This window comes from Salvelinus sp. IW2-2015, linkage group LG35, assembly GCF_002910315.2.
Source record: "Salvelinus sp. IW2-2015 linkage group LG35, ASM291031v2, whole genome shotgun sequence".
Classification (NCBI taxonomy): Eukaryota; Metazoa; Chordata; class Actinopteri; order Salmoniformes; family Salmonidae; genus Salvelinus; species Salvelinus sp. IW2-2015.
This window is the reverse complement of record NC_036874.1, coordinates 10,293,765-10,321,069: the sequence shown is the minus strand read 5'-3', so window position 1 is coordinate 10,321,069 and position 27,305 is coordinate 10,293,765. Positions and strand designations below refer to the sequence as shown.

Here is a 27,305-nt window from a genome sequence, read left to right as displayed (position 1 = left end):
GCAGGAAGCTTGGCCCCAGTGATGTACTGGGCCATTCACACTACCCTCTGTAGCACCTTATGGTCAGATGCCGAGCAGTTGCCATACCAGGCGGTGATGCAACTGGCCCAGGATGCTCTCGATGGTGCAGCTGTAGAACCTTTTGAGGATCTGGGGACCCATGCCAAATCTTTTCAATCTTCTGAAGGGGAAAATGATTTGTCGTGCCCTCTTCACAACTGTCTTGGTGTGTTTGGACCATGATAGTTCGTTGGTGATGTGGACACCAAGGAACTTGAAACTCTCGACCCGCTCCACTACAGCCCCGTCGATGTTAATGGGGGCCTGTTCGGCCCGTCTTTTCCTGTAGTCCACGATCAGCTCCTTTGTCTTGCGCACATTAAGGGAGAGGTTGTTGTCCTGGCACCACACTACCAGTTCTCTGACCTCCTCCCTATAGGCCGTCCCATCGTTGTTGGTGATCAGGCCTACCACTGCTGTGTTGTCAGCAAACTTAACGATGGTGTTGGAGTCGTGTTTGGCCACTCAGTCGTGGGTGAGACGGGAATACAGGAGGGGACTAAGTACACACCCCTGAAGGGCCCCAGTGTTAAGGATCAGCGTGGCAGACGTCTTGTTGCCTCTTACCACCTGGGGCGGCCCGTCAGAAGTCCAGGATCCAGTTGCAGAGGGAGGTGTTTAGTCCCAGAGTCCTTAGCTTAGTGATGAGCTTCGTGGGAACTATGGTGTTGAACGCTGAGCCTATAGTCAATGAACAGCATTCTCACATAGGTGTTCCTTTTGTGCAGGTGAGAAAGGGCAGTGTGGAGTGTGATTGAGATTGCGTCACCTGTGGATATGTTGGGGCGGTATGCGAATTTGAGTGGATCTAGCGTGTCTGGGAGGATGCTGTTGATGTGACCCATGACCAGCCTTTCAAAGCACTTCATGGCTACCGACCGAAGTGCCACGGGACGGTAATAATTTAGGCAGGTTACCTTCGCTTCCTTGGGCACAGGGACTATGTTGGTCTGCTTGAAACATGTAGGTATTACAGACTCTGTCAGGGAGAGGTTGAAAAAGACAGTGAAGACACTTGACAGTTGGTCCGTGCATGCTTTGAGTACACGTCCTGGTAATCCGTCTGTCCCAGCGGCTTTGTGAATGTTGACCTGTTTAAAGGTTTTGTTCACATCGGCTACCGAGAGCGTTATCACACAGTCATCCAGAACAGCTGGTGCTCTTGTGCATGCTTCAGTGTTGCTTGCCTCGAAGGGAGCATAAAAGGCATTTAGCTCGTCTGGTAGGCTTGCGTCACTGGGCAGCTCGCGTCTGGGTTTCCCTTTGTAGTCCGTAATAGTTTTCAAGCCCTGCCACATCCGACGAGCGTCAGAGCCGGTGTAGTAGGATTAAATCTTAATCCTGTATTGTTTTGCTTTTTTGATGGTTCGTCTAAGAGCATAGCGGGATTTCTTATAAACATCCGGAATAGTCTCCCGCTCCTTGAAAGCGGCAGCTCTAGCCTTTAACTCGATGCGGATGTTGCCTGTAATCCATGGTTTCTGGTTGGGATATGTACGTACAGTCACTGTGGGGACGACGTCATCGATGCACTTATTGATGAAGCCGATGACTGAGGTGATATATTCCTCAATGCCATTGGATTAATTCCGGAACATAGTTCATAACTGTGCACTCTCCTCAAACAATAGCATGTAATTCTTTCACTGTAATAGCTACTGTAAATTGGACAGTTAGATTAACAAGAATTTAAGCTTTCTGCCAATATCAGATATGTCCTGGGAAATGTTCTTGTTACTTACAACCTCATGCTAATATCAATAGCCTACGTTAGCTCAATCGATGCTGTAGACGATTAACTAAGTTTATTAGGCATTTTTTAAGCTATATTCTTCTAGTCGGTACATATCATTCATTTATAAGTCCAAAACTGGATACAGAAACTGCATATTGGGCCTTTAAAGTTTTTCTGATTGGTGTTCTTCCCCACCAATGTGGAAAGTCTTCACATCATCATGTATGCTGCTTCAATATCTTTTTTTAAATTTTCCTGTTTGAAGAATACCTCTCAAAATATAGATATTTTAGCAGTCAAGTGTGCCATCTGTTAGGTGATCCCAAGCTCCAGTGTCATAAGCCGCATACTAAATGTAACCGCGCTAGCTCAGACACCCAATACATTATGGATGTCTTTCCGAGTACATTTTGTGAATAAGTCAGAAAAGTGATGAAATTCATACCGCAAACATGAATGAACCCATATTCCATGAGCCGCATCCTTTGAGTAGCATTAAAGCATCTCAACTTGTCACATTAAGACTGGACTGATTTTGCTTCACCATTCATAAATCATCCACTACAACTCCCTGTGGAATCAACATAGACTTTACCTCTGCCCAACCAAACCACTTTTCTAGGTCAGTCTGGGCACCATCTGTGGCTTACTTGTCCGGTTAGTTTACGCTATTGGCAGAACCAGCAAAGTGACATGGTTAGTCAGCGATGTAAGCAGGTAGCAGTCAGCAGAAAGGAAGGAGGAGGAGGTCTGTTCATTTGCCATCAGGTTTAGATTTGTCTGAGTTGGCATTCCACATTGACCGGCCTGTGAACAACATCACTGCTGCTCATTATGGAACATGTTGGCTTCCATCTCAGGATGTTGCAGGTGTGGAGGACTTACAGTCCCACAATGCCCCTTCATCAATGCCCAAACCTGTAAATGTCTGCAATTACTCTGAAGCACTAAGGGCTCTGAATCTCACTCTATCGACCCACCTGCCTCCACTGAGCAGAGATGAGAGAGACAGAGAGACACAGAGAGAGAGACCGACAGACAGAAGAGAGACAGAGAGAGAGCGTGAGAGAGAGAGAGAGAGAGACAGAGAGAGAGAGAGAGAGGTGAGAAGGGACAGAGTGATGTTGGATGTGTTGGATGTTGTAAATCCAACAGAGGTGGAGAAGTGGGTTGGTAATCAGACTTGCAACTAGCAGTAGGAGGAGATGAATCGTCTGAGCCTCAAAGTGGGCTGGAGGATTAAAATGCATTGTCAATCACCGGGGGAGGTCGAAGAAAAGTGGGCCAAAATACACCCAACTTATTGTGGGAAGCTTGTGGAAGGCTACCCAAAACGTTTGACCCAAGTTAAACAATTTAAAGGCAATGCTACCAAATTCTAATTGAGTGTATGTAAACTTCTGACCCACTGGGAATGTGATGAAAGAAATAAAAGCTGAAATAAATCATTCTCTCTACTATTATTCTGACATTTCACATTATTAAAATCAAGTGGTGATACTAACTGACCTAAGACAGGGAATTGTTACTCTGATTAAATGTCAGGAATTGTGAAAAACTGAGTTTAAATATGTTTGGCTAAGGTGTATGTAAACTTCCGACTTCACCTGTATACCTCAACAGCCTTTGTGCACCATAGGTTTGATTTAAAATCCTCGTAGCACTAGATGTAGTGAAATAAGTAGTTGCTTTTGGTTTTGTTGTTGTTGTACAGTAAGTATAACTAATTCTTCAAATGTATTTACACATTCTCATATCTTGATGTGAGAATTTTAACATTCTATATCAATGTTTTCCAAAGGTCTTTCAAGGGTGCCAAAGTTTTCAAAGCTTTTTGGTACATTCTATTTTTATCTTTAAAATTAGTAATAGTACTAGTAGTGGTAGTAGTAGTAGCAGTAGTAGTAGTAGTAGTAGTAGTAGTAACAGTAGTAGTAGTAGTAGCAGGTGATGAGTAGTAGATATTGTTAGCGTAGAGAGTTGGGTAGATGATTTAAAGGGGCAAATCATTGTTGAAACAATAAAAAAGTGTACTACCCGTCACTGTTTCAGTAAAACGCTGCAGGATGAGGCTGGAGAAATGTAACCACTCTAAAATGTATAGACAGAGCTATGGATGCAAGGATTAAGTATCCATTATATCAAAATGATGGTTTAAACCCTGTTTTGAGGCGGTACTGTGTTTGTTTACATTTACTTTGTTTAGAAACATTGGAGTAAAACAAGCTTATAATTTAGGTTCTGATGGGGTACGACAGTTAAAATAAGTTTATTAGGCATGTTTTAAGTTATATTCTTCTAGTAGGTACATATCATTCATTTATAAGTCCAAAAATGGATACAGACACTGCATATTGGCCCTTTAAAGTTTTTCTGATTGGAGTTCTTCCCCACCAATGTGGAAAGTCTTCACATCATTATGTATGCTACTTCAATATTTTTTTTGCCTTTTACTGTCGAAGAATATCTCCCAAAAGATAGATATTTTAGCAGTCAAGTGTGCCGTCTGTTAGGTGATCCCAAGCTCCAGTGTGTTATAAGCCGCATACTAAATGTAACCGCGCTAGCTCAGACACCCAATACATTATGGATGTCTTTCCGAGTACATTTTATGAATAAGTCAGAAAAGGGATGAAATTCATACCGCAAACATGAATGAACCCATATTCAATGAGCGGCATCCTTTGAGTAGCATTAAAGCGATCCCACTTGTCACATTAAGACTGGACTGAAGTTGCTTCACCATTCATAAATCATCCACTACAACTCCCTGTAGAATCGACATAGACTTTACCTCTGCCCAACCAAACCACTTTTCTAGGTCAGTCTGGGCACCATCTGTGGCTTACTTGTCCGGTTAGTTTACACTTTTGGCAGATCCAGCAAACCGACATGGTTAGTCAGCAATGTAAGCAGGTAGCAGTCAGCAGAAAGGAAGGAGGAAGAGGTCTGTTCATTTGCCATCAGGTTTAGATTAGTCTGAGTTGGCATTCCACATTGACTGGCCTGTGAACAACACCACTGCTGCTCATTATGGAACAGGTTGGCTTTCATCTCAGGATGTTGCAGGTGTGGAGGACTTACAGTCCCACAATGCCCCCTTCATCACTGCCCAAACCTGTAAGTGTCTGCAATTACTCCGAAGCACTAAGGGCTCCGAATCGCCCCACCTGCCTCCACTGAGCAGAGATGAGAGAGACAGAGAGATAGTGACTGACAGACAGGAGAGAGAGAGCGCATGAGAGAGAGGTGAGGAAGGGACAGAGTGATGTTGGATGTGTTGGATGTTGTAAATCCAACAGAGGTGGAGAAGTGGGTTGGTAATCAGACTTGCAACTAGCAGTAGGGAAGAAAAGGGAGGAATGAATCGTCTGAGCCTCAAAGTGGGCTGGAGGATTAAAATGCATTGTCAATCACCGGGGGAGGTCAAGCCTTTCACACACCATCATGGACTGTCACTATCAATAACTGGCTGAATCTTTCAGACTTTGTCATGGCAGAATCTGTCATTATTTAAGGGCTTCATGTATAAGCCAGAGCCTCCTTGACTGATGACATTGGACTAACCTGTATATGTGTGTGGTGTGGTAGAGAATTTGAACTTATTGCTTTTTATATGCTGCACTGTCATTGTGCACAATGCCGAACCTCTATAAAGTAACTTTTCAGCTCGCCCTTTCTATGTGCGTTTGTTTGTGCGTTTGTGTGTGCGTGTGTGCGTGCATGTTCCTAGGTGGTGGCATGTGCCCCAACAGCAGTTCCCTGCAGGAGATGCGTAACTGCAATGAGCATGCATGTACGGTGTACCACTGGCAGACTGGCCCCTGGGGCCCCTGTACTGAAGACCCTCAGCTCAGCCCTCAACACCACCACTGCCCCAGGTCTGCTGCCGGCCCCAACACCAGTGGGCAGGGCCCCTGTTCCCAGGGCATGCAGACACGCAAGGTCATCTGTGTACGGGTCAACGTGGGACAGGTGCCGCCAAGAAGTAAGAACATTTAGGCCCTAGGTGTGTACGCGTGCGTGAGTGTGTGTGTCTGTGAGTGAGTGAGTGAGTGAGGAGTGAGTGGAGTGAGTGAGTGAGTGAGTGAGTGAGTGAGTGAGTGAGTGAGTGAGTGAGTGAGTGAGTGAGTGAGTGAGTGAGTGAGTGAGTGAGTGAGTGAGGTATGACAAGAAGTCATACAGTATGAAGAGCAGCTCTCAAGCCCTGTCTCCACTCCACAGGCAAACCCAGATAAATAAATATATGCCGTCCCAAACAGGCTAATTAACCCTGTTCATTTAGGCCTGTGTAATTTCCCACTGATGATAATGACAGTAATTAAGTGGCTTTGATTCTTTAAGGCAATTAAATCACCACAAGATGAGAGATGCAGGATGTCTATGGTTTGCAATGCAGAACATACACCGCAYCCTCAAAATGCATCAATAAGTTTAGTTTACAGTTAGCCTAAAGTTGTGCTCTTGCACGGGGTGCTGATTTTCTTTGCTAGGCTTATCTATGTGGGATGTTATGTTTATTTAACTAATTAACCTGCTGTATTTAAGATCCAGAAACCTTAACCGTAAGTCTACAGTTTACGGATCTGCTATCCAAGGTCCTGAAGTAATTTCCACCTGGCAGGATAAAACCTCCCAGTCCAAGGTGCTGGGCCATTTTAGGCTTTACTATGGAGTACATATCCTTTTAAGGCCATTGTATTTTGCCTTTGTTATGAAATAACTTTCCTGCATGTTTTGCATTCTTTCAAGCCACTATTGCTCTTAAAGAGGCTTTCCCCTGTCATGGTGGATTAGGTTAAGACCGCTAAAGCTGGCAAAGCTCCAAAAGTGCCTTCTCTCAGTGCTTTGTCTTTAAGTCCTTTGTTGTGAAGGGATAGTTCATTCTAAAATCAATATTTGTCAGTCATTGGAAGACTTCAAAAGTGGTCTTATGTCAGGGTGCATCCATGTCCAATTGGTGCCAATCTTTTCCATTTGCTTGGGAGAGATGGTGTGGAATCATCTCGAAACTGAACCACTAAGCCCACCAGCTATCTAGCTTAAGTGTAGAGGTGGTTTCACCCTGCCTGCACTCAGTGCGCTGCATTGTGACTTGACATGGTCTCTAGTTGTTATTTTTCCACCTGTGTCTTCTCTTCCCACCATCCTACTTGGCAGGTAGGTTTGATTAGCSCTCCCCCAGGAACCTGGCAGAGCAAACGAACACACGTCTGCTTCGCTGGTGTGTATGCAGATGTGCTCCAGTTCACTCACAGAGGGCTCAGCGCTGTCTTCACACACCCCGAGGCAGTGAACCTCACACAGTGTCACCACACACACACTGTCAAAGCCCAATAGAGAAGAGAGTCTCTCAGAGACAAATATGTCACTCCCTCAGGCATYCGCTTCTATCAGTCTATATACAGAGTACTGCAGGGGGATTTGGAACTAAAACATCTTGGTTTATTGATTGTGACAATTTGCATGGGGATTGACGTCCGACGCTTTTGTGTGATCGCACCGATTCTTACATGGACTGTCGGAAAAGGAGTTGGGATGAATAATTGTYATAGTGTTTGACAGTCATAGTCAATTACGTGGATGTGTCCTAACGACAACTGTGTTAAGTCACTGTGGATGACAGTGACAGTTGGTTGAAAGCTGTCGAGACAGAGGCCAAAGAAACGTACGCAAAGCCGGAGCCGTTTTCTCCCCGAATATTAAACAAATCATGTTTTATTTGCTGTTGTACTTTTTAATAATGAATTTAAGTAGTGCTTAGCATTTTGTGCCAGGCTTCGTGTGCTTTTGCAGTCTCTTAAAATGTTGTGGGTTGCAATGTTTCTTCACTCTCTGTTCAACCACACAGCATGCTCATTTTGAAGAACCTCTCACCGAACAGATTATTGAAGCGATAATAGCAAATAGCAGAACAAAAACATTACCCTGGCAGACTCTTCTTAATGATGTGCTGTGGGACAGACTCAGAGTAAATGTTGTGTTTCTTGCCTCACTACAAATCATTACATTTAAAGATCATTAACACTAGTAGGGAAAACAAGTCGGCTTAAACCAGAGGATGCTTTAATTGGATAATCTAATGACTAATCAAAAAGTCTGCATACTTCAATAGCAGTGAAGACAGAGTTTTCTGTGGCGACGGTATCGTGTTCTGGCAATGAACATGGCCTGTTTTTTTTTTTAATGAGAATGTAATTACATTTTTAGCATCCAAATTCGCATAATACCTACCATTACACCTGGCCTAAAATACAATTAAAGTAACAGGGAACAGTAGGAATGTTTCTGTCTGCTGGAGCATTAGTTCAGCATTAGTTAAGCATTAGTTAAGCATTAGTTACGTGAGGTAGTTAAGTGCTCGGGTCAACCACTCAGTCTGGGGTCATGTTGCTGTGTCTCGTATTTGACCGCGTTTCGTCTGGAACGTCGTTAAAACTGAAAGGGAACAGTAGGGATGTTTCTGTCTGCTGGAGCATTAGTTCAGCATTCGTTCTGTGAGGTGTAGTGAGGTGCATATTGCTCAGCTCAAAAGCTCAATCTGGGTCATGTTGTTGTGTCTCATCTTCTATTGTTTTGCCTACATGATTGCTACCTGTGGGCTTCTCTTTTGAAGTCTTTGAAGTAGCTTGTCCTTAAACAGGTTCCCGTGACCTTTGCACCTGTTGCTAATGCAGTTCATCTGTGTAAACTCTTTAAACCTGAAGAGGAAATAAGAAACTGATTTGATCCAAGCCTGACCCATATTTATCATCATCAGCAGCTCTCTATTCTCCATCCCTGAGCACTGCTTTGGAGTGTAGAAACAGTGTATGAACGTGCCAGAGGATTTGTCTCACTAAAGAGGGATTTAGCTCTCTCTCTATTGGTATTAAACATAAATCTCTCCTCTCTTCGCATGGCTGCCTGCTGCACTATTACATTGTGCGTGTGAGGCACCCTATTTCTCCCTGACGACACGGTGCTAACGAGTGGAGCAACCCCAGAAGAAGACAGTGCTCCTACTCCCAGTGTGTAAACCTGAGCCAGATGATCAGCGCTAGCTCGGCTATCTATGTTATCTCAGCAATAGGATGAGGAAATAGAGCCGGAACATCACTTAAAAAGCCCCAGGAGAGCCCATGTTCCGAAAAATCCGATTACTTGATGTAGACGGACAATTTTCCTCCGTTTATCTTCATCCAGTGGCCATTCACTGGGGATCAGAGGTACTTATAACTATAGGCTGAAGATTACATATAACCCTTTGTCCGTTAAATATGAAGACCAGCTCCAACCACAATCCCAGCGATCTAACGGATTATCGTCCAGTAATAGAATCAATTTAAAACGGGAAGGGATCCCATGGAGGGTCTTATCTATAGTGAACTGAATATAGCCTGGAGGAATTAAATGCAGATTCTCCATTTAAGAGGAATGAATATTAACAAAGGCTGCCAAAGCCGTATACTGTAGGTAATGTTTACATTGCCCTACATAAGACATAACATGATCTTCTCTTTCCTTATCTGTCAGTGGTACCATAGGTTGACATGGACATTAGACATAGGACTTCTTAACAGACAGTTGCTTCCTGTTGTTCTAGTTTGTGCTTCAGAAACACTGGATTTCTCTCTGTAAAAGCCAAGTGGTTTTACAAAAAAAAAAACGGCATAGTAGGAAACCAAGCAGGTTACCGTACTTTCTGAGAGGACTATCTTCCAAGCCAAGAATCTACCACTGTCCCTCGATAGCTCCATGGCTCTTGGCTAATCGGATTAGTCATTTGAATTCCTGCAGCCAAAGTGAGAAGCCTGCGTCTGTGTGTTACCAGCTATATGTTTGCATGTGTTACCAGTAGTGTGTGTATGTTTACCATGTAGGTGTCCTGAGAGTCCTCGTCCAGGCACAGTGCGACCCTGTCGAATGCCCTGTAAGAAGGACTGCATCGTCACCCCCTTCAGCGACTGGTCCCAGTGCTCTCCCAGCTGTGATGCAGGTATGAAAGAAGAATTCAAGCTACTGTGCAAAGACATCCACACAAATAACAACCCTACAGATGTAGGATCTTAATTTGATCGCCCTGTTGCAGGAGAACTTACCTGCTATGCAGTGTATTTGAGGCTTAAAAATACTTCAAAAGTTTATAATTTCCACTGAAATTTTAGACTTCATTTTCCATTACGAAAAACATATCAACCCCTACAAAAAATGTCTATTAATTATAATTCACATAATAATAATTCACATTTTCTGTTGCTGCAGGATTGTTTTCCTGCTGTAGCAAACTGGCTCAAATTAATATCATACATCTGTACCTGTTCATTGTAAGTCTCTTGGGAACTAAGAACTATGGACCAAAAATGCTCTCCTAAAAGGAATGTCTTGCTTATCCAACTGCTCGGATGAATATTATGCATGTCAGCTGTTATCATGAAGCATCATTTGGAGATCATTTATATTATTAACCAATGTAAAACTGGGACGAATAAGGAAACTGGCACCAATTGGGTGATGCATGCAATGTAAACGACTCATTACAGTTTCCTTAAATTGTATTACTCTCGTTTCATTACGGATATTTCATTTGACAGATTGACATGTAGGATGACCTTAAGATGACCTAATTTAGTGCAACCCGGAAAACATACTAGCCTGTGGCTACAAGTGACAGGGTGCCATGTTGTTGTTGTTATTGCTGTTTTCATGCTGTGATAAAAACACCTTCAGACCAGGTCACCTTTGTCAGACAGCCATGGCCACAGCTGGAGYACATTGTTGAATACATTACATTGATTTATGGGATGAAATCATCATCGTTCAGATTTTGATGATCTCTTTATTTGGCATGAGAGCATAAATCTTTGGCCCTGGCCACACACAGTCGCAGTCGTATATTTTGATAGCAGTGCTGATGTTCTCCTGCTGTATAGGATGACCCGCCTCCTACCCACACTGGTTGAAACTAAAGGTCAGGGATACACAGAGTCCTGTAATGCACTCATATAATATGATTCGCCTGTCCTGGACCATAAAACTACATCTTAATCAGTCTAGATCAGTGGTTCTCAAATCCTGGTCCTGGGGACCCAAAGGGGTGCACATTTTTGTTTTTGCCCTAGCAATACACACCGGATTTAATTCATCCAAGTCTGATTATGAGTTGATTATTTTAATCAGGTGTGTAGTGCTAGGGCAAAAACAAAAACGTGCACCCCTTTGGGTCCCCAGGACCAGGATTGAGAACCACTGCTCTATAGTCAGAGCTCTGGCAGAACTTTATAGTTGTTAATTGTGTTTATTCAACGGGTGTGTCTATTGGGAATACCGCTGATCGTGGGMAAAGCATCCATCTTGTTCATGTTACTTCATCATTAGATTTGAACTTGACGACTARGTTGATTTTACTGCAACTATAAAGCAGTCAACATTCACCCACTCTGCCCTGAATATGTCAGTTTGACATGGAATGTCTCAAAGTAATTTAAAGGGGAACAACGGCAAATTTCTGAAATTTGTCAAAGTACCTAAACCTGTCTGGCTCAGTGTTGGACTGTCTGTCACAGTGTACACCTCTCTCACTCATGGAGAGTGAAGTAGAGCTAGAGCTAGTTCACAAGGTTGTGCGACCCTCCCCCTCACTGCAGCGCTAGATAGAACTTTGTGGAATAACGCAGATCTACAAAAATAATCTACGTTCTGTAATGACAACGAAATTGCATATTTCGTTTGCAAGCCAGGGCCAAATTGCCTTCCTTGAGCGAACAAGAGAATGTGATGTGATTTAATCAAATGCAAAAGTATTTTTTATATGTTTGCATCAAATACCATAGTCTTTGAAAATTGTGTGTTGATTATATATAGCAAAGGCTATCAACAGCTGTTGTGTTGCTCTTTGGATTATCCCATATCATGGAATAGGCTACGTGAGTGAATGTTTAGAAAGACAAAGGCGGAGACATGGAATTATTTGATTTGGATGGATGGTTGACATGACAGAATGGTAGACAAATATTTTCTCATCTAAAAGGTGCTGGAAAGTTTGCTACATTTCTCGAGCTCATAAAAGCTACCAGCTCTCACAGTCTCACATCAGAATTAGACATTTATCCATGTTTCTCAAGCGTCTGCTTGGTTTCCAGAGAAATGCATTGAAAGAGAGATATGAAATAGGCTACTACCAAGGTCTGATGATGCTTCTGACAATATAGTAAAAGGACGATGTCCTAATGTATTTGGAAAACTGCCGGTGACAGTGTAGTGTTTATGAGGAGTTCCCTCGTGCATGTGTTGTTGCATGTGCAGTAAGTCCTGGGTAGATTTTTCCTCCCTGCTTGGCAGAGATCTTAGAAAAGGTAAGAATTGTGATCCCACGACCCAAATTTATCTCACAATCGATTGGGCTTCCCGAATAAAGCTTGTTATCTGTGAAAGAACATATATATTTTTTTCATAGATCTGCGTTATTCCACAAAGTTCTATCTAGCGCCGTAGTGAGGGGGAAAGCCGCATAACCTTGTGAACTAGCTCTAGCTCTACTTCACTCTCCATGAGTGAGAGAGGTGTACACTGTGACAGACAGTCCAACACTGAGCCAGACAGGTTTAGGGACTGTGACACATTTCCGGTGTTTGAAAATCGAATTATAATATAGAATTAAAGTAATGCTCCATTTGCTTTGGCAGCTGGTAACATTCAGAAGAAGAAGCAGTCAAGAAATCGCGTCATCCTCCAGCTGCCAGCCAACGGGGGCCAAGACTGTCCTGAGGTGCTGGAGGAGGAGAAAGACTGTGAGGCTCCTAAAGTCTGCCCTGGTTACAGGTACAGCACAGTACCAAGAACACTGACAGTTATACAGTGCCTTCAGAATGTATTCACACCCCTTGACTTTTCCCATATTTTGTTGTTTTACAGCCTGAATTTTAAAATTGATTACATTTAGACTGTGCGTCACTGATCTACACACAATACCCCATAACGTCAACGTGGAACTATGTTTTTAGACTATTTTACAAATGAATAAAAAATGAAAGCTAAAATGTCTTGAGTCAATAAGTATTCAACCCCTTTGTTATGGCAAGCCTAAGTTCATGAGTAAAAACGTGCTTAACAAGTCACATAATAAGTTGCATGGACCCAGCAAGAAGATGTTAACCTAAAACACAAGGTCAAATATACACTGGAGTTGCTTACCAAGACAACATGGAATGTTCCTTTGTGGCCAAGTTACAGTTTTGACTTAAATCGGCTAGAAAATCTATGGCAAGACTTGAAAATTGCTGTCTAGCAATGATCAACAACCAACTTGACAGAGCTTGGATATTTAAAAAAAGAATAATGTGCAAATATTGTACAATCCAGGTGTCCAAAGCTCTTAGAGACTTACCCAGAAAGACTCACAGCTGTAATCGCTTCCTAAGGTGATTCTGACATATATTGGGGTGTGAATACTTATGTCAATGAGATATTTCTCTCATTTAATTTTCAATAAATGTACAAAAATGTCTACAAATATGTTTTCACTTTGTCATTATGGGGTATTGTGTGCAGATGTGTGAGATTTTTTTTTTTATATACTCTATTCTGAATTCAGGATGTAACACAACAATATGTGGAATAAGTCAAGGGGTATGAATACTTTCGGAAGTCACTGTACATGGATATGATTACACCAACGGTGATACTATTGCTACTATCGTTAGCAACTCTTACTCATAAAGTGTATTGGTATTATACACTAATTACCTCTACTGTCTGCTGATAATGTTAATGTTGAATATGATGATTTTAATGATTATGTTGACATTGACTTGATGATCATAATCACGTTCAACATCACTATCATTATCACAATCATCATCATCATCACAATACTTCCTCTAATGCAGGTGGAAGTCACACAAATGGAGAAGGTGTCAATTGGTGCCATGGTACATCAGGGAGGACAGCCCAGGGGCTCAGGAGACATGTGGACCAGGTCTTCAAACAAGAGGTGAAATTACATCTTTTAACCGTCTCTTTTTTCCTTCACAAATCCCCTTCTATTACTTTCTCTTCTATCCAATTTGAACATCCACAATGAAATTGACATTCTTTGTGGCCTCTGAATCTCAGCCAGGAGAAAACAGATGGATTTGGCAAGGTTAGGAGAGGCAAATTGTGCTTCTTAAGCCACTTGTCAAATTCCCCTCTTTAGACGAAGACGTGAACTGGGGTTGACACTCCCCACAGCACTGAGGACACCATTTGTCATCCCTCAGTGAATTTAGGATGTCAATGTGTTCATGACTAGGCATCCACCTTGCTTGAGACAGTTGGTGTTTCTTAGTACCCAGGTACCTTAGGCTCTTTTCATGCAGCTTTAATCACAGCTCCATTTGGGAGAGCTGCTACATTCCCCCTCTGGCTAACTACAACCTGTAAATATGTTTCAATTGTAAGCAAACACCATATGACAGCATATTGAAGCATACTTTTTACTTGCGTACAGGAACGGTTCGCCTACTGTAGATAACAGAAGCTGTACTACAAAGTATTGTAAAAGTGTTTTTTCAGGTCACAATAATTCCATTGTTGTATAGCTTCAATGGAGAACTATTGTCAGTGGCAATGTTGTAAATTGCCACTTGTTAAGTGCTAATATGCATAAATGGAAAGAGACACATTACAATTTCCTTTTCTTCATAGAAACGATCTGACATCCACAATCCTCCTATAGTGTTGGGCTGACTCTCATAGCCTGTGATAGTAGACGTTAACATCCCTGGGRTCTAAAGAATCCAGGTCACTGTTTGTCATTCTCTGAGACATGCTGAGACATAGTGCCTCTTTACCCCTGGGCGTCTCACAGCTTATCACAGCGTCTCACTGCTGTGTACCTGGAGGGACCTGGAACACTCCTGACCGCCAGTCACACTCACTGTCAACACACATGCCACCACAAACAACCCCACACATATCAACAGACTACAGCAATCCAAACGTATAGAGTCAACAGAGGCCCAAGGGAGTTTGAGCAGAACTCTGCTTGTAGGTTACTTTGGGGTAGAAAAATAATCTTATCTTGAGTGTCTACAGCATAACGAAAAGCACGTATTGCAATATCTCCAGTAATGTCCTTTTAATCAAAACACGACATATTTGACATATTAACATTGAACCTGTATTGATTGTTATTTATATTTTACCATAATTCTTCCTTCGGAGTTGTTACTGGCAGAATAAAAAAACTGTCTGCCTGAGGCTGTGTTCAACTGACAACCACCCTGTATTATATAGTACACCTTTTCTGCAACCCTACCGAACCAATCAATGTCTCCATTCCTGCTAAATCTCTGTGACCCAGACAAAATGGCCACCAACCCTGTAAGGGACACTGTGCCTTTGATWTCCCCCCACAGCCGTGTCCTGTCGCCAGCTGGACGGAGRGCAGGCAGACATTGGAGAGTGTCTGAAGTTTGCCAACACCATGCCCCCCATCACTCAGCGGTGCCAGCTCCCATGCCAGGACGATTGCCAGCTCACCAACTGGTCCAAGTTCTCGTCCTGCACAGCTGACTGTGTGGGGGTCCGWACCAGGAAGAGGTTACTTGTAGGTGAGGAATAGTAACAAAATGTGTGGACTTTTGGCAGTATCACACCTTTGCACAGTGGCAGTCCATTAAGGAAGCTCTATAGCTTATAAGCAGCATGAGTGATTCAGTTTACGCTATGACCTTGCGAGAAGGGTAAGTAGCATGTAGCCTGCTAGAGTGCAGCATAGATGCTATTAGCAACTATTAGATCAAGTCTCTTGTTCTGGGGAGCAGCCTGAGAATTTTAACGAGGTCTGGTCCAATTAATCTGGATGTGGAATATTTACATGTACTCAATGAGAACATAATGATGCATATTAATGCCTAGTGACAGGATGGAGTTCGGCTTTTAAATTGCACATGACAGACAGGAAGTCAGACAGACACACACAAACGTCATACCTACTAACCCCTATCCTCTCTCCACCCCAGGGAGAAGCAAGAAGAAGGACAAGTGTAAGAACACCCAGATGTACCCTCTGAGCGAYACCCAGTACTGCCCGTGTGACAAGTACAACGCCCAGCCCGTGGGCAACTGGTCCGACTGCATCCTGGCCGGGGGAGACCGGGTGGAGAGCCTCCTGGGCATGAAGGTCCAGGGGAACGTCAAGGAGTGTGGCCAGGGCTACCGTTACCAGGCCATGGTGTGTTACGACCAGGACAACAGACTGGTGGAGACCTCACGATGCAACAGCCACGGTGGGGTGGAGTTGTTGGGGGAGTGGGTTGTGTGTGTGTGTGTGTGTGTGTGTGTGTGTGTGTGTGTGTGTGTGTGTGTGTGTGTGTGTGTGTGTGTGTGTGTGTGTGTGTGTGTGTGTACCCCCCCAGGGGGAAAGTTGACTAGCCTAACCCCCCTGAGCCCCTCACACACTAATACACACACATTAATACTCACACACTAATACACACACAGAGAGAGTGCAACCTAATGGCATCATGCATTGCTCCGTTAACTATGACCCCTGATCTCTGATGATGACTGCTGACCTGCCAGCACCAAATCTGCTCCAAATCACAGCTACAGTGCTTGGTTTGATGCCAAGGGCGGGGATGTGGGTCGACTGGGTTGTTAGGTTTCTCTCCAGTGATGATTTCAGTGATTCAGTAAGCACTGTGTGTACAAAACGTTGCAATATCTGTATTAGAATTGAAGTTGTTTCACCACTTTCAAAATTCTCTGACTCATGAATATGACTATTTTAAAAACATATTTTTTTTCAAACTGAATTTGACATGATTTTGTTTCTCTAACATTCTTGTCTGAACTTTTCTTATCTGAATCGCTCTTATCTCCATGTTCTTAAAACATGAAGCGCAAAGGAACACTCGATACCATCTCTAATTTGACACATGCAGACAAATTGCTTTTAGAATAGTTGAATTTTGAAGACATGCCCTGATATAAGCAGTAGCACAGAGCGAGGTGTAGAAATGAACACATCAGTGTCATGCATTTCTGAACAGAGCCAAATGTCACGTTCTGACCTTAGTTCCTTTTTTATGTCTTTATTTTAGTTGGTCAGGGCGTGAGTTGGGGTGGTCATTCTATGTTGTTTTTCTATGTTTTGTTCTGTTGTTATATTTCTATGTGTTTGGCCTAGTATGGTTCTCAATCAGAGGCAGGTGTCGTTGTCTCTGATTGGGAGCCATATTTAGGTAGCTTGTTTTCTATTGTGTTTTGTGGGTGGTTGTTTCCTGTGTTAGTGTTTGCACCATACGGGACTGTTTCGGTTGTTTGTTTGTAATTGTGTTCAGTGTTCTGTTGAATTATTATTAAATATCTCATTATGGACACTTACCACGCTGCACATTGGTCCGATCCTTGCTACTCCTCCTCAGACGAAGAGGAGATCCGTTACAGAACCACCCACCAAAAAAGGACCAAGCAGCGTGGTAACCAGTAGCAGAGGGACATGGACTCCTGGACATGGGAGGAAATCTTGGACGGCAAAGGACCCTGGGCACAGCCGGGGGAGTATCGCCATCCGAAAGAGGAGCTGGAGGCAGCTAGAGCGGAGCGGCGCCACTACGAGGAATTGGCGCGAGGTAACGGGCACGAGAGGCAGCCCCAGAAGTTTTTTTTGGGGGGGGTGGCACACGGGTAGATTGGCGGACTCAGGTAGGAGACCTGAGCCAACTCCCCGTGCTTACCGTGGAGAGCGTCGTACTGGTCAGGCACCGCGTTATGCGGTGGAGCGCACGGTGTCTCCAGTACGTTTGCTTAGCCCGGTACGTTACATCGCAGCTCCTCGAATCGGCCGGGCTAGAGTGGGCATCGAGCCAGGAAGGATGATGCCGGCTCAGCGCATCTGGTATCCTCTGCGTCTCCTCGGTCCGGGGTATTCTGCACCAGCCCTACGCACGGTGTCTCCAGTTCGACAGCACAGCCCAGTGCGGCCTATTCCAACTCCCCGCACTTGCCGGGCTACAGGGGGGATCCAGCCAGGACGAGTGGTGCTAGCTCTGCGCTCGAGACCGCCAGCGCGCCTCCACGGTCCAGTGCATCCGGTGCCTCGGCCAAGGACAAGGCCTCCTGTATGTCTCCCCAGCCTGGTGAGTCCTGTGCTTTCTCCCAGAGCCAGGCCTTCTGTGTGTCTCTCCAATCCAGTGATAATCCAATGGCAAGAATAGGCTCCCATGTGATAATCCATGGCAAGAAGCCTCCAGTGATAATCCATGGCACAAACCTCCAGTGATGATCCATGGCACGAAGCCTCCAGTGATGTGATCCATGGCACCAAGCCTCCAGTGAGATCCATGGCATGAAGCCTCCAGTGATGATCCATGGCACGAAGCCTCCGGTGATGATCCATGGCACGAAGCCTCCGGTGATGATCCATGGCACGAGGCCTCCAACGAGGGAAGTCAGTCCGGAGCCTCCAGTGACGCCCTCTAGTCCGGAGCCTCTAGCGACGCCCTCTAGTCCGGATCCTCCAGCGACGCCCTCTAGTCCGGAGCCACCAGCGACGCCCTCTAGTCCGGAGCCACCAGCGACGCCCTCTAGTCCGGAGCCCTCCAGCGACGCCCTCCAGTCCGGAGCAGCCAGAGTCTCCCTCCATCATCAGGAGCTGCCTGTGCGCCCGTCAGTCAGGAGCTGCCCTTCACTCCGGCGCCAGCGGAGTCTCCCGCCTGTCCGGCGCTGCAGGAGTCTCCTGTCTATTCGGGGGCCCGCTGAAATGGTTCCCAGTCCGAAGTCGGCGGCGAGGGTCGCCGCTCCAAAGGTGCCACATCAGTGGGCCAGGACTATGGTGGAGTGGGGGTCCACGGCCCGCACCAGAGCCGCCACCGCTGTGAAATGCCCACTCAGACCCTCCCCTATAGGTTCAGGTTTTGCGGCGGAGTCCGCACCTTTGGGGGGGGGGGGGGGGGTACTGTCACGTTCTGACCTTAGTTCCTTTTGTATGTCTTTATTTTAGTTGGTCAGGGCGTGAGTTGGGGTGGGCATTCTATGATGTTTTTCTATGTTTTGTTCTGTGTTTATATTTCTATGTGTTTGGCCTAGTATGGTTCTCAATCAGAGGCAAGTGTCGTTGTTCTCTGATTGGGAGCCATATTTAGGTAGCCTGTTTTCTATTGTGTTTTGTGGGTGGTTGTTTCCTGTGTTAGTGTTTGCACCATACGGGACTGTTTCGGTTGTTTGTTTTACTTTTGTTATTTTGTTCAGTGTTCTGTTGAATTATTTTTAAATATCTTCATTATGGACACTTACCACGCTGCACATTGGTTCGATCCTTGCTACTCCTCCTCAGACGAAGAGGAGATCCGTTACACCAAAGCTATGACAGAGATTGAGTTGCACATTTCCTATGCTTCCTGGCTGATGTTTTGGTCACTTTTGAATGCTGGCGGTGCTTTCACTCTAGTGGTAGCATGAGACGGAGTCTACAACCCACACAAGTGGCTCAGGTAGTGCAGCTCATCCAGGATGACACATCAATGCGAGCTGTGGCAAGAAGGTTTGCTGTGTCTGTCAGCGTAGTGTTCAGAGCATGGAGGCGCTACCAGGAGACAGGCCAGTACTTCAGGAGACGTGGGAAAGGCCGTAGGAGGGCAACAACCCAGCAGCAGGACCGCTACCTCTGCCTTTGTGCAAGGAGGAGCACTGCCAGAGCCCTGCAAAATGACCTCCAGCAGGCCACAAATGTGCATGTGTCTGCTCAAACGGTCAGAAACAGACTCCATAGAGGTGGTATGAGGCCCCGGAGTCCACAGGTGGGGGTTGTGCTTACAGCCCAACACCGTGCAGGACGTTTGGCATTTGCCAGAGAACACCAAATTGGCAAATTCGCCACTGGCGCCCTGTGCTCTTCACAGATGAAAGCAGGTTCACACTGAGCATGTGACAGACGTGACAGAGTCTGGAGAACGTTCTGCTGCCTGCAACATCCTCCAGCATGACCGATTTGGCGTGGGTCAGTCATGGTGTGGGGTGGCATTTCTTTGGGGGCCGCACAGCCCTCCATGTGCTCGCCAGAGGTAGCCTGACTGCCATTAGGTACCGAGATGAGATCCTCAGACCCCTTGTGAGACCATATGCTGGTGCGGTTGGCCCTGGGTTCCTCCTAATGCAAGACAATGCTAGACCTCATGTGGCTGGAGTGTGTCAGCAGTTCCTGCAAGAGGAAGGCATTGATGCTATGGACTGGCCCGCCCGTCCCCAGACCTGAATCCAATTGAGCACATTCTGGGAACTCATGTCTCACTCCATCCACCAACGCCACGTTGCACCACAGACTGTCCAGGAGTTGGCGGATGCTTTAGTCCAGGTCTGGGAGGAGATCCCTCCGGAGACCATCCGCCACCTCATCAGGAGCATGCCCAGGCGTTGTAGGGAGGTCATACAGGCACGTGGAGGCCACACACACTACTGAGCCTCATTTTGACTTGTTTTAAGGACATTACATCAAAGTTGGATCAGCCTGTAGTGTGGTTTTCCAATTTACTTTTGAGTGTGACTCCAAATCCAGACCTCCATGGGTTGATAAATTTGATTTCCATTGATAATTTTTGTGTGATTTTGTTGTCAGCACATTCAACTATGTAAAGAAAAAAGTATTTAATAAGAATATTTCATTCATTCAGATCTAGGATGTGTTATTTTAGTGTTCCCTTTATTTTTTTGAGCAGTGTATATACAGTGTTGTAGTGATTGTAAAAGTACAGAGTACAAATGGTTAAAGTACAAAAGGGAAAATAAATAAGCATAAATATGGGTTGTATTTACAGTAGTGTTTGTTCTTCACTGGTTGACCTTTTCTCGTGGCAACAGGTCACAAATATTGCTGCTGTGATGGGACACTGTGGTATTTCATCCAGTAGATATGGGAGTTTATCAAAATCGGGTTTGTTTTCGAATTCTTTGTGAATCTGTGTAATCTGAGGTAAATATGTGTGTCTAATATGGTCATACATTGGGCAGGAGGTTAGGAAGGGCAGCTCAGTTTCCACCTCATTTTGTGGGCAGTGTGCACATAGCCTGTCTTCTCTTGAGAGCCAGGTCTGCCTACGGCGGCCTTTCTCAATAGCAAGGCTATGCTAACTGAGTCTGTACATAGTCAAAGCTTTCCTTAAGTTTGGGTCAGTCACAGTGGTCATCTTTCTCTCTATATATCTCTCCCTCTCTCTCGCTCTCTCTCCCTCTCTCTCCCTCTCTCTCCCTCTCTCTCCCTCTCTCTTCCTCGATCTTCCTCCCATTATCAGGGTTAATATGAATAGAAGAGGAAACACTGTTCTCTCCATCACTGTGTGTATGGTGACATATTTCCCCAGGCTGTGATAGAGATCATCGAATGTAGTTATCTCTATTCGCCCCAGATATCAATAGAGGCGGAGATTAACGCTGAAAGGCTGTGTTGCTCACAGCGACGACATGCACAGTCCTTTTACTGTTCACCTTTTTTAAAGTCTTGGACTCAAGCGGTGATGCTTTGACGTAACAAGATCATCTACTGCTGATTTGTTGGAGTCTATGGAGTTTTCCCCATTTCTTCTTTTGGGGTTAACGTTTCACATGTGAGTTGTTCAAGTCTCCATGGTGGGTTYAAAGGTGTTGGTTGGGATACTGACTAGTGACCATGTGTACAGAATCCATATTAGGAACCTTGCCATTCCTCCTCCTTAGACCTCACGCCTCACCTTGACAACGTTCCTAGTATGGATTCTGTACTTTGTAACTCGGCCATGCCCTTTTCTATGATTATATACTATGGGGATGGCTCTGAGATGCTTGGCCTTGACTTGACAGGAATTGGGTGGTTAAGAGGGAATGAAGTCACTGTGGGAATCTGCGCTACAGGTGAAGGCTTGTAGTAAGGCGGATATGTTGGTAAGGACCAGTAACCTCTAGCAGTGTGTGAGGTTGTGATGTGGTTTAGTTGGAGGCGATTGGGGGCCGACGTATTCGTAAGGGCTAGTGAACTTCTCTACATGAGCAGGAGAGTGCTGTTGAGGATTAGGGTTAGCTAATGTAGTGGGAGGAGGAGGGGCTGCCATGGTATTAAGAGATGATTGGGGCACTTCCAAACTGCTGAAATGATGCAGCAGAAAAATCTGGTGAACGCAATGGGTTGTGCTAAATCTAAGCTGTGCTGTGGAACAGAAAAGTTCTGATTAAATAGCAACACATCCTTTCTATGGATCCCTCAAGAAATGTGATACAATATGCAGTGTTTCTCCCACTTCATATCCTCCCATTCGACCACACCCCTGCATACACACAGCGGACAACTACACATCAAAATGTGTTTTGGTTTGAAACTGTCTTTACACTGTGGCTGTAGTACTAATCAGACATTTATAGACATTCTCTGTACGTTTACCTCTGGTCTAAATCCACTGATTGGAATTGGCAGTGTAGGAGCAGAACTGTAGCAGGGGGTTAATGTAGATGTATAGGGGATGAACACATTTGTGAGGGTCCATGAACTAGATGGCATAAGGGATGATTTCAGATCATTGGGCTGGCTTAAAGAAAAATTGAAGGCAATAGAAAATAGCCTATGGTAGAAAATAGCCTATGTGGCATCGATATTAGTCAGAAACATTTGGTCTTTTGATGTCAAAATTTACTGCGAAGTGTAAGTAGGATAATTTTGCTCATAAAGTCAGTCACGTCCAAACTGAGATTTGAGAGATAATTAGGAAAACAATGGTACGTCACGGAATGAAGGGTAGCGTATACGTTTTCCTTGTGTTGGGTTTATTTCAATCCTGCCCACAGCCGGCAGCACCCAAGTAATCATCAACTCAGGAACGCGCGGCTGCACGTGACCAATCGTAATGCCCATGGTCAATTTGGTTTGACATTCGTTATCCGTAAGGGGCTAGTTAGGGACCATCACTAGATCACGCATGTTACAATATTTTAAAATGTCAATAGCTCCAAATTTCTATAAATTAAAAATCTCTAACCAACTATAAATTCGAGAAATTCATATAGAAATATTGAAAGTGTTTAATGAGACAACTGAAAGACGTGCAACATTAAAATATTGTCCCATTTACATTGTGAAATTGAATAAATGGAATGGACTTAAACATGTGGTTTCCATATGGATTTGATGTGTTTGATAGCGTTCCATTCATCCATTCCAGCCATCAGAAAGAGTCTGTCCTCCTATAGCTCCTCCCACCAGCCTCCACTGGTGTATGTGATGTCACATGACAGTAAGACGTGTCACTGGCCCACTAGGGTCACCCTTGTTGGGATCGGAGAGGCTTCTTTCCCTGCCACCCCGTCTTCCTGTCACGTGGTCTGTCCCATCACTCAGGGAGCTCCTATGTTTGAACAGGATTCCAGGGTTAAATACTGCTGACAATGGTAGCAGTTTAGTAGCCAGGGCTTCCAATCAATCACACATCCAGCACCTAGAGAGTCTTCAGGAAGACAGAATGTTGTCAAAAAGTGCATTTTATGCACAAACACTTCATTGTGTCTCCGTGCGTGTTCACTTCATTGATTTAGACGTTTTCCAATTACATCTGGATGGGACCACAGGGAAATGCTGTTACACAATAGTAAAGCCTCAGGCCTTCAACCCTGAAGCTTTAGTTCAGACCCAGCCCTCAAACTTATACAATACACTGTACATTCCAGTTCATTAACAACCGTCTCGTGAAAGCATAGAGAAGAAATGTGTTGTTCTCCACTGAAATGTAGCCAGTGGTTCACATGGATAACCTCTTCCAGTGAATTAGCCTGCGACCTCTGTGTGTTTGTCGAGACAGACACAGGATATCAGGCTTGGGGATGTAGGGATCCAGATAAACAGGAGTAATACGCAGAGTGAGATGCTTAAGCCAGCCAGACCCAGTTACCATGTCATGACCCTGTCAGCCACTTGAGGAATCATAGATTGCATGAAAAAGCTTACAGTCGACCCAAACCACTGCTCAAGTGTATTTTCCCGACTTTATATATCAGCTTCATATGAGACCCTGGAGTGTTGCTCTATTGTTTTAGCACAAAAGCGACCGTCTCTGTGAATCAACAGCTGAGTCATTATTTGCTCATGTTGTTGGTGCTAGTATCGGTTTTCTGGTCATGTGATAACGGAACACCTTGGATTTTCTCCAAGTTGCACATACAATATTTTCAAGACACATGAGTTTATTATTATATTATTGTTTATTATAGAAAACAAAAACATAATGGGTAACACTTTATTTTTGCTCAGTGCTTTTAATTCCTTCGTGAAAATGTCATGAACACGCCATTAAGTTTTATAACATGTCATAACCTTATCGCAATCCGACCAAAATAGATGCTATACCATGGAAAGGAAGGGCTCCTGAGGGCCTCTATGGGCCCCTATCTTTTCCTGGCCCTTCTCACACCACTCTCTCTCTCCTCCATGCAGGCTACATTGAGGAGGCGTGCATCATCCCCTGTCCGTCAGACTGTAAGCTCAGCGAGTGGTCCAACTGGTCCCGGTGCAGCAAGTCATGTGGTAGCGGGGTCAAAGTGCGTTCCAAGTGGCTCCGGGAAAAACCCTACAACGGAGGGCGACCCTGCCCCAAACTGGACCACATCAACCAGGTACAGCACGAGAAACACTCACAAGACTGTCTAATGTAGAAATGAGTTAATGTTTACTTGTAAGAATGTTGTCTGACAGCTGAGGGACTTCCTAATAAGGATGTCATTTTTTCCTAATATAAATATTGTTTTTTCAGGCACTGTTTGTGATAAATAAAACCATTTTTGTGTTAGAAACACATTATTACAAACACATAGGAGAGAGAGAGAAACAAATTAAATATTCATGAAAATATTCAGTTTGCATTACCTTCCGTTACTTTCTCTCTAGATTGCCAAATTGCTTTTGCTGGGTAGAATAGAGAGCCAGAGGAATGGATGCTATAAATGGATCTATCCACACTAATGCCTCTGTGAGCTGGCTGATTCCTGATTTGAGAAGTGAAATATTTTACCTTCAATATGAATAGAAATAGATTCAGAGAAGCGGATTAAATTCAAGCCATGTTGATCTGTTTCTCAGTGTTTCAATTCTCTAATGGGGACTCCACAGATTAACATTAATCAAATGTTTGATCGTAGCAGTTCAATATTTGCATTTATACCAAATTATACAGAATATTTGCATTTATACCAATTATACCAAATCTATGCCACTTTCATTCCACAATGCACACTGGATACGGATGAACACAATAGGCCCAGGTAAGACCCTTTTCAGTATTATGAATTCATATTGTCAACAATGTCCCACATACAGAATATCTCTTTTTCTGCATAATACTGTACAGAACATTCATATATGTAGCGAGGTAAGATCAAAAAGGACAGACCTAAGCACTAACAAAACACCTCTGGTAATGTGTTAATCATCTCAACACAGTAATATCATTGACGCTATTCTTGTCACCCAAACTCAATGATAACGGAGGTAATAACCATAGACATATTCATGTCAAATCCCTTGCCTGGTGCCTTCCCCCAGGTGTATGAGGTTGTGCCATGTATTAGTGACTGTAGTCAGTATGTGTGGGTGGCTGAACCCTGGAGTGTATGGAAGGTCAGCAACTTGGACCTGAAGGAGAACTGTGGAGAGGGCGTCCAGACCCGCAAAGTCAGGTACTATACCKTTTCACTACATCACACTACTTTACACTAAATAAAACCATCCCAAGCAATGTTCTACTCCCTCATAGGAAGACCGTTGTGTCACACACAGTACAAATCCATGGTCCTCAACATATGCATGTAAATATGRTGRATATATTGCATTTGATTGACAGCTGATTTTAATGGAAAATGTTTTGACTATGMAAGGTCATATGAACACATCTCTGGGCCAATCCCTTAGGTGTATGCTGAACACTATTGACGGTCCATCTGAGTCTGTGGAGGACTACCTGTGTGACCCGGAGGACATGCCCTTGGGGACGCGGGGAAGCCGGCTGCCCTGCCCCGAGGACTGTGTCCTCTCTGACTGGAGCAGCTGGAACCGCTGCAGCCTGGTAAGAATAACTGGTCTGTTTTCAATCAAAATGGTCAAAAATAAACAAAACTTGATTCTTAGATGAGCAATTTCTTGGTATATTAATTATTAGCCACCTGGTGACTCCATCCCACCAAAAGAAGCAGAAATTTCAGGTGGTCTTTTTAAACAGCTCTTACACCAAAGTGCATAATCTGGACCCCTACAAATCAGCCGGGCTAGACAATCTGAACCCTTTCTTTCTAAAATTATCTGCCGAAATTGTTGCAACCCTATTACTAGCCTGTTCACCCTCTCTTTCGTGTCGTCTGAGATTCCCAAAGATTGGAAAGCAGCTGCGGTCATCCCCCTCTTCAAAGGGGGGGACACTCTTGACCCAAACTGCTACAGACCTATATCTATCCTACCCGCCGCTTTCTAAGGTCTTCGAAAGCCAAGTCAACAAACAGATTACCGACAATTCGAATCCCACCATACCTTCTCCGCTATGCAATATGGTTTCAGAGCTGGTCATGGGTGCACCTCAGCCACGCTCAAGGTCCTAAACGATATCCTAACCGCCATCGATAAGAAAAATACTGTGCAGCCGTATTCATTGACCTGGCCAAGGCTTTCGACTCTGGCAATCACCACATCCTCATGGGCAGACTCGATAGCCTTGGTTTCTCAAATGATTGCCTCGCATGTTTCACAACTACTTCTCTGATAGAATTCAGTGTGTCAAATCGGAGGGCCTGTTGTCCGGGCCTCTGGCAGTCTCTATGGGGGTGCCACAGGGTTCAATTCTTGGACCGACTTCTCTTCTCTGTAACATCAATGATGTCGCTCTTGCTGCTGGTGAGTCTCTGATCCACCTCTACGCAGACGACACCATTCTGTATACTTCTGCCCTTCTTTGGACACTGTGTTAACAACCCTCCAGACGAGCTTCAATGCCATACAACTCTCCTTCCAATTGCTCTGAAATACAAGTAAAACTAAATGCATGTCTTCAACTGATCGCTGCCTCACCTGCCTGCCTGTCCAACATCACTACTCTGGACGGTTCTGACTTAGAATATGTGGACAACTACAAATACCTAGTGGTCTGGTTAGACTGTAAACTCTCCTTCCAGACTCACATCAAACATCTCCAACCAAAGTAACTAAATTGGCTTCTATTTCGCAACAACGCATCCTTCACTCATGCTGCCAAACATACCCTTGTAAAACTGACCATCCTACCGATCCTCGACTTCGCGATGTCATTTACATAATAGCCTCCAACAGTGCCATGCGTTTTGTCACCAAAGCCCATATACTACCCACCACTGCGACCTGTACGCTCTCGTTGGCTGGCCCTCGCTTCATACTCGTCACCAAACCCACTGGCTCCAGGTCATTACCCTGCTAGGTAAAGTCCCCCTTATCTCAGCTCGCTGTCACCATAGCAGCACCACCTGTAGCACACGCTCCAGCAGGTATATCTCTCTGGTCACCCCCAAACCAATTTCT

General features: G+C 44.5%; 1 protein-coding gene across 1 annotated transcript in view; it reads left to right on the top strand.

The window, feature by feature from the left end:
- Positions 1-27,305, top strand: part of LOC111958763 (thrombospondin type-1 domain-containing protein 7A-like) — a 116,264-nt gene that overhangs the window by 71,927 nt on the left and 17,032 nt on the right. The window contains 10 exon segments of the mRNA XM_024134896.2: positions 5,529-5,783; positions 9,636-9,773; positions 12,460-12,595; positions 13,663-13,766; positions 15,175-15,369; positions 15,781-16,047; positions 24,207-24,385; positions 25,025-25,030; positions 25,311-25,444; positions 25,677-25,830. Of these exon segments, the coding sequence (XP_023990664.2) occupies positions 5,529-5,783; positions 9,636-9,773; positions 12,460-12,595; positions 13,663-13,766; positions 15,175-15,369; positions 15,781-16,047; positions 24,207-24,385; positions 25,025-25,030; positions 25,311-25,444; positions 25,677-25,830 (1,568 nt within the window).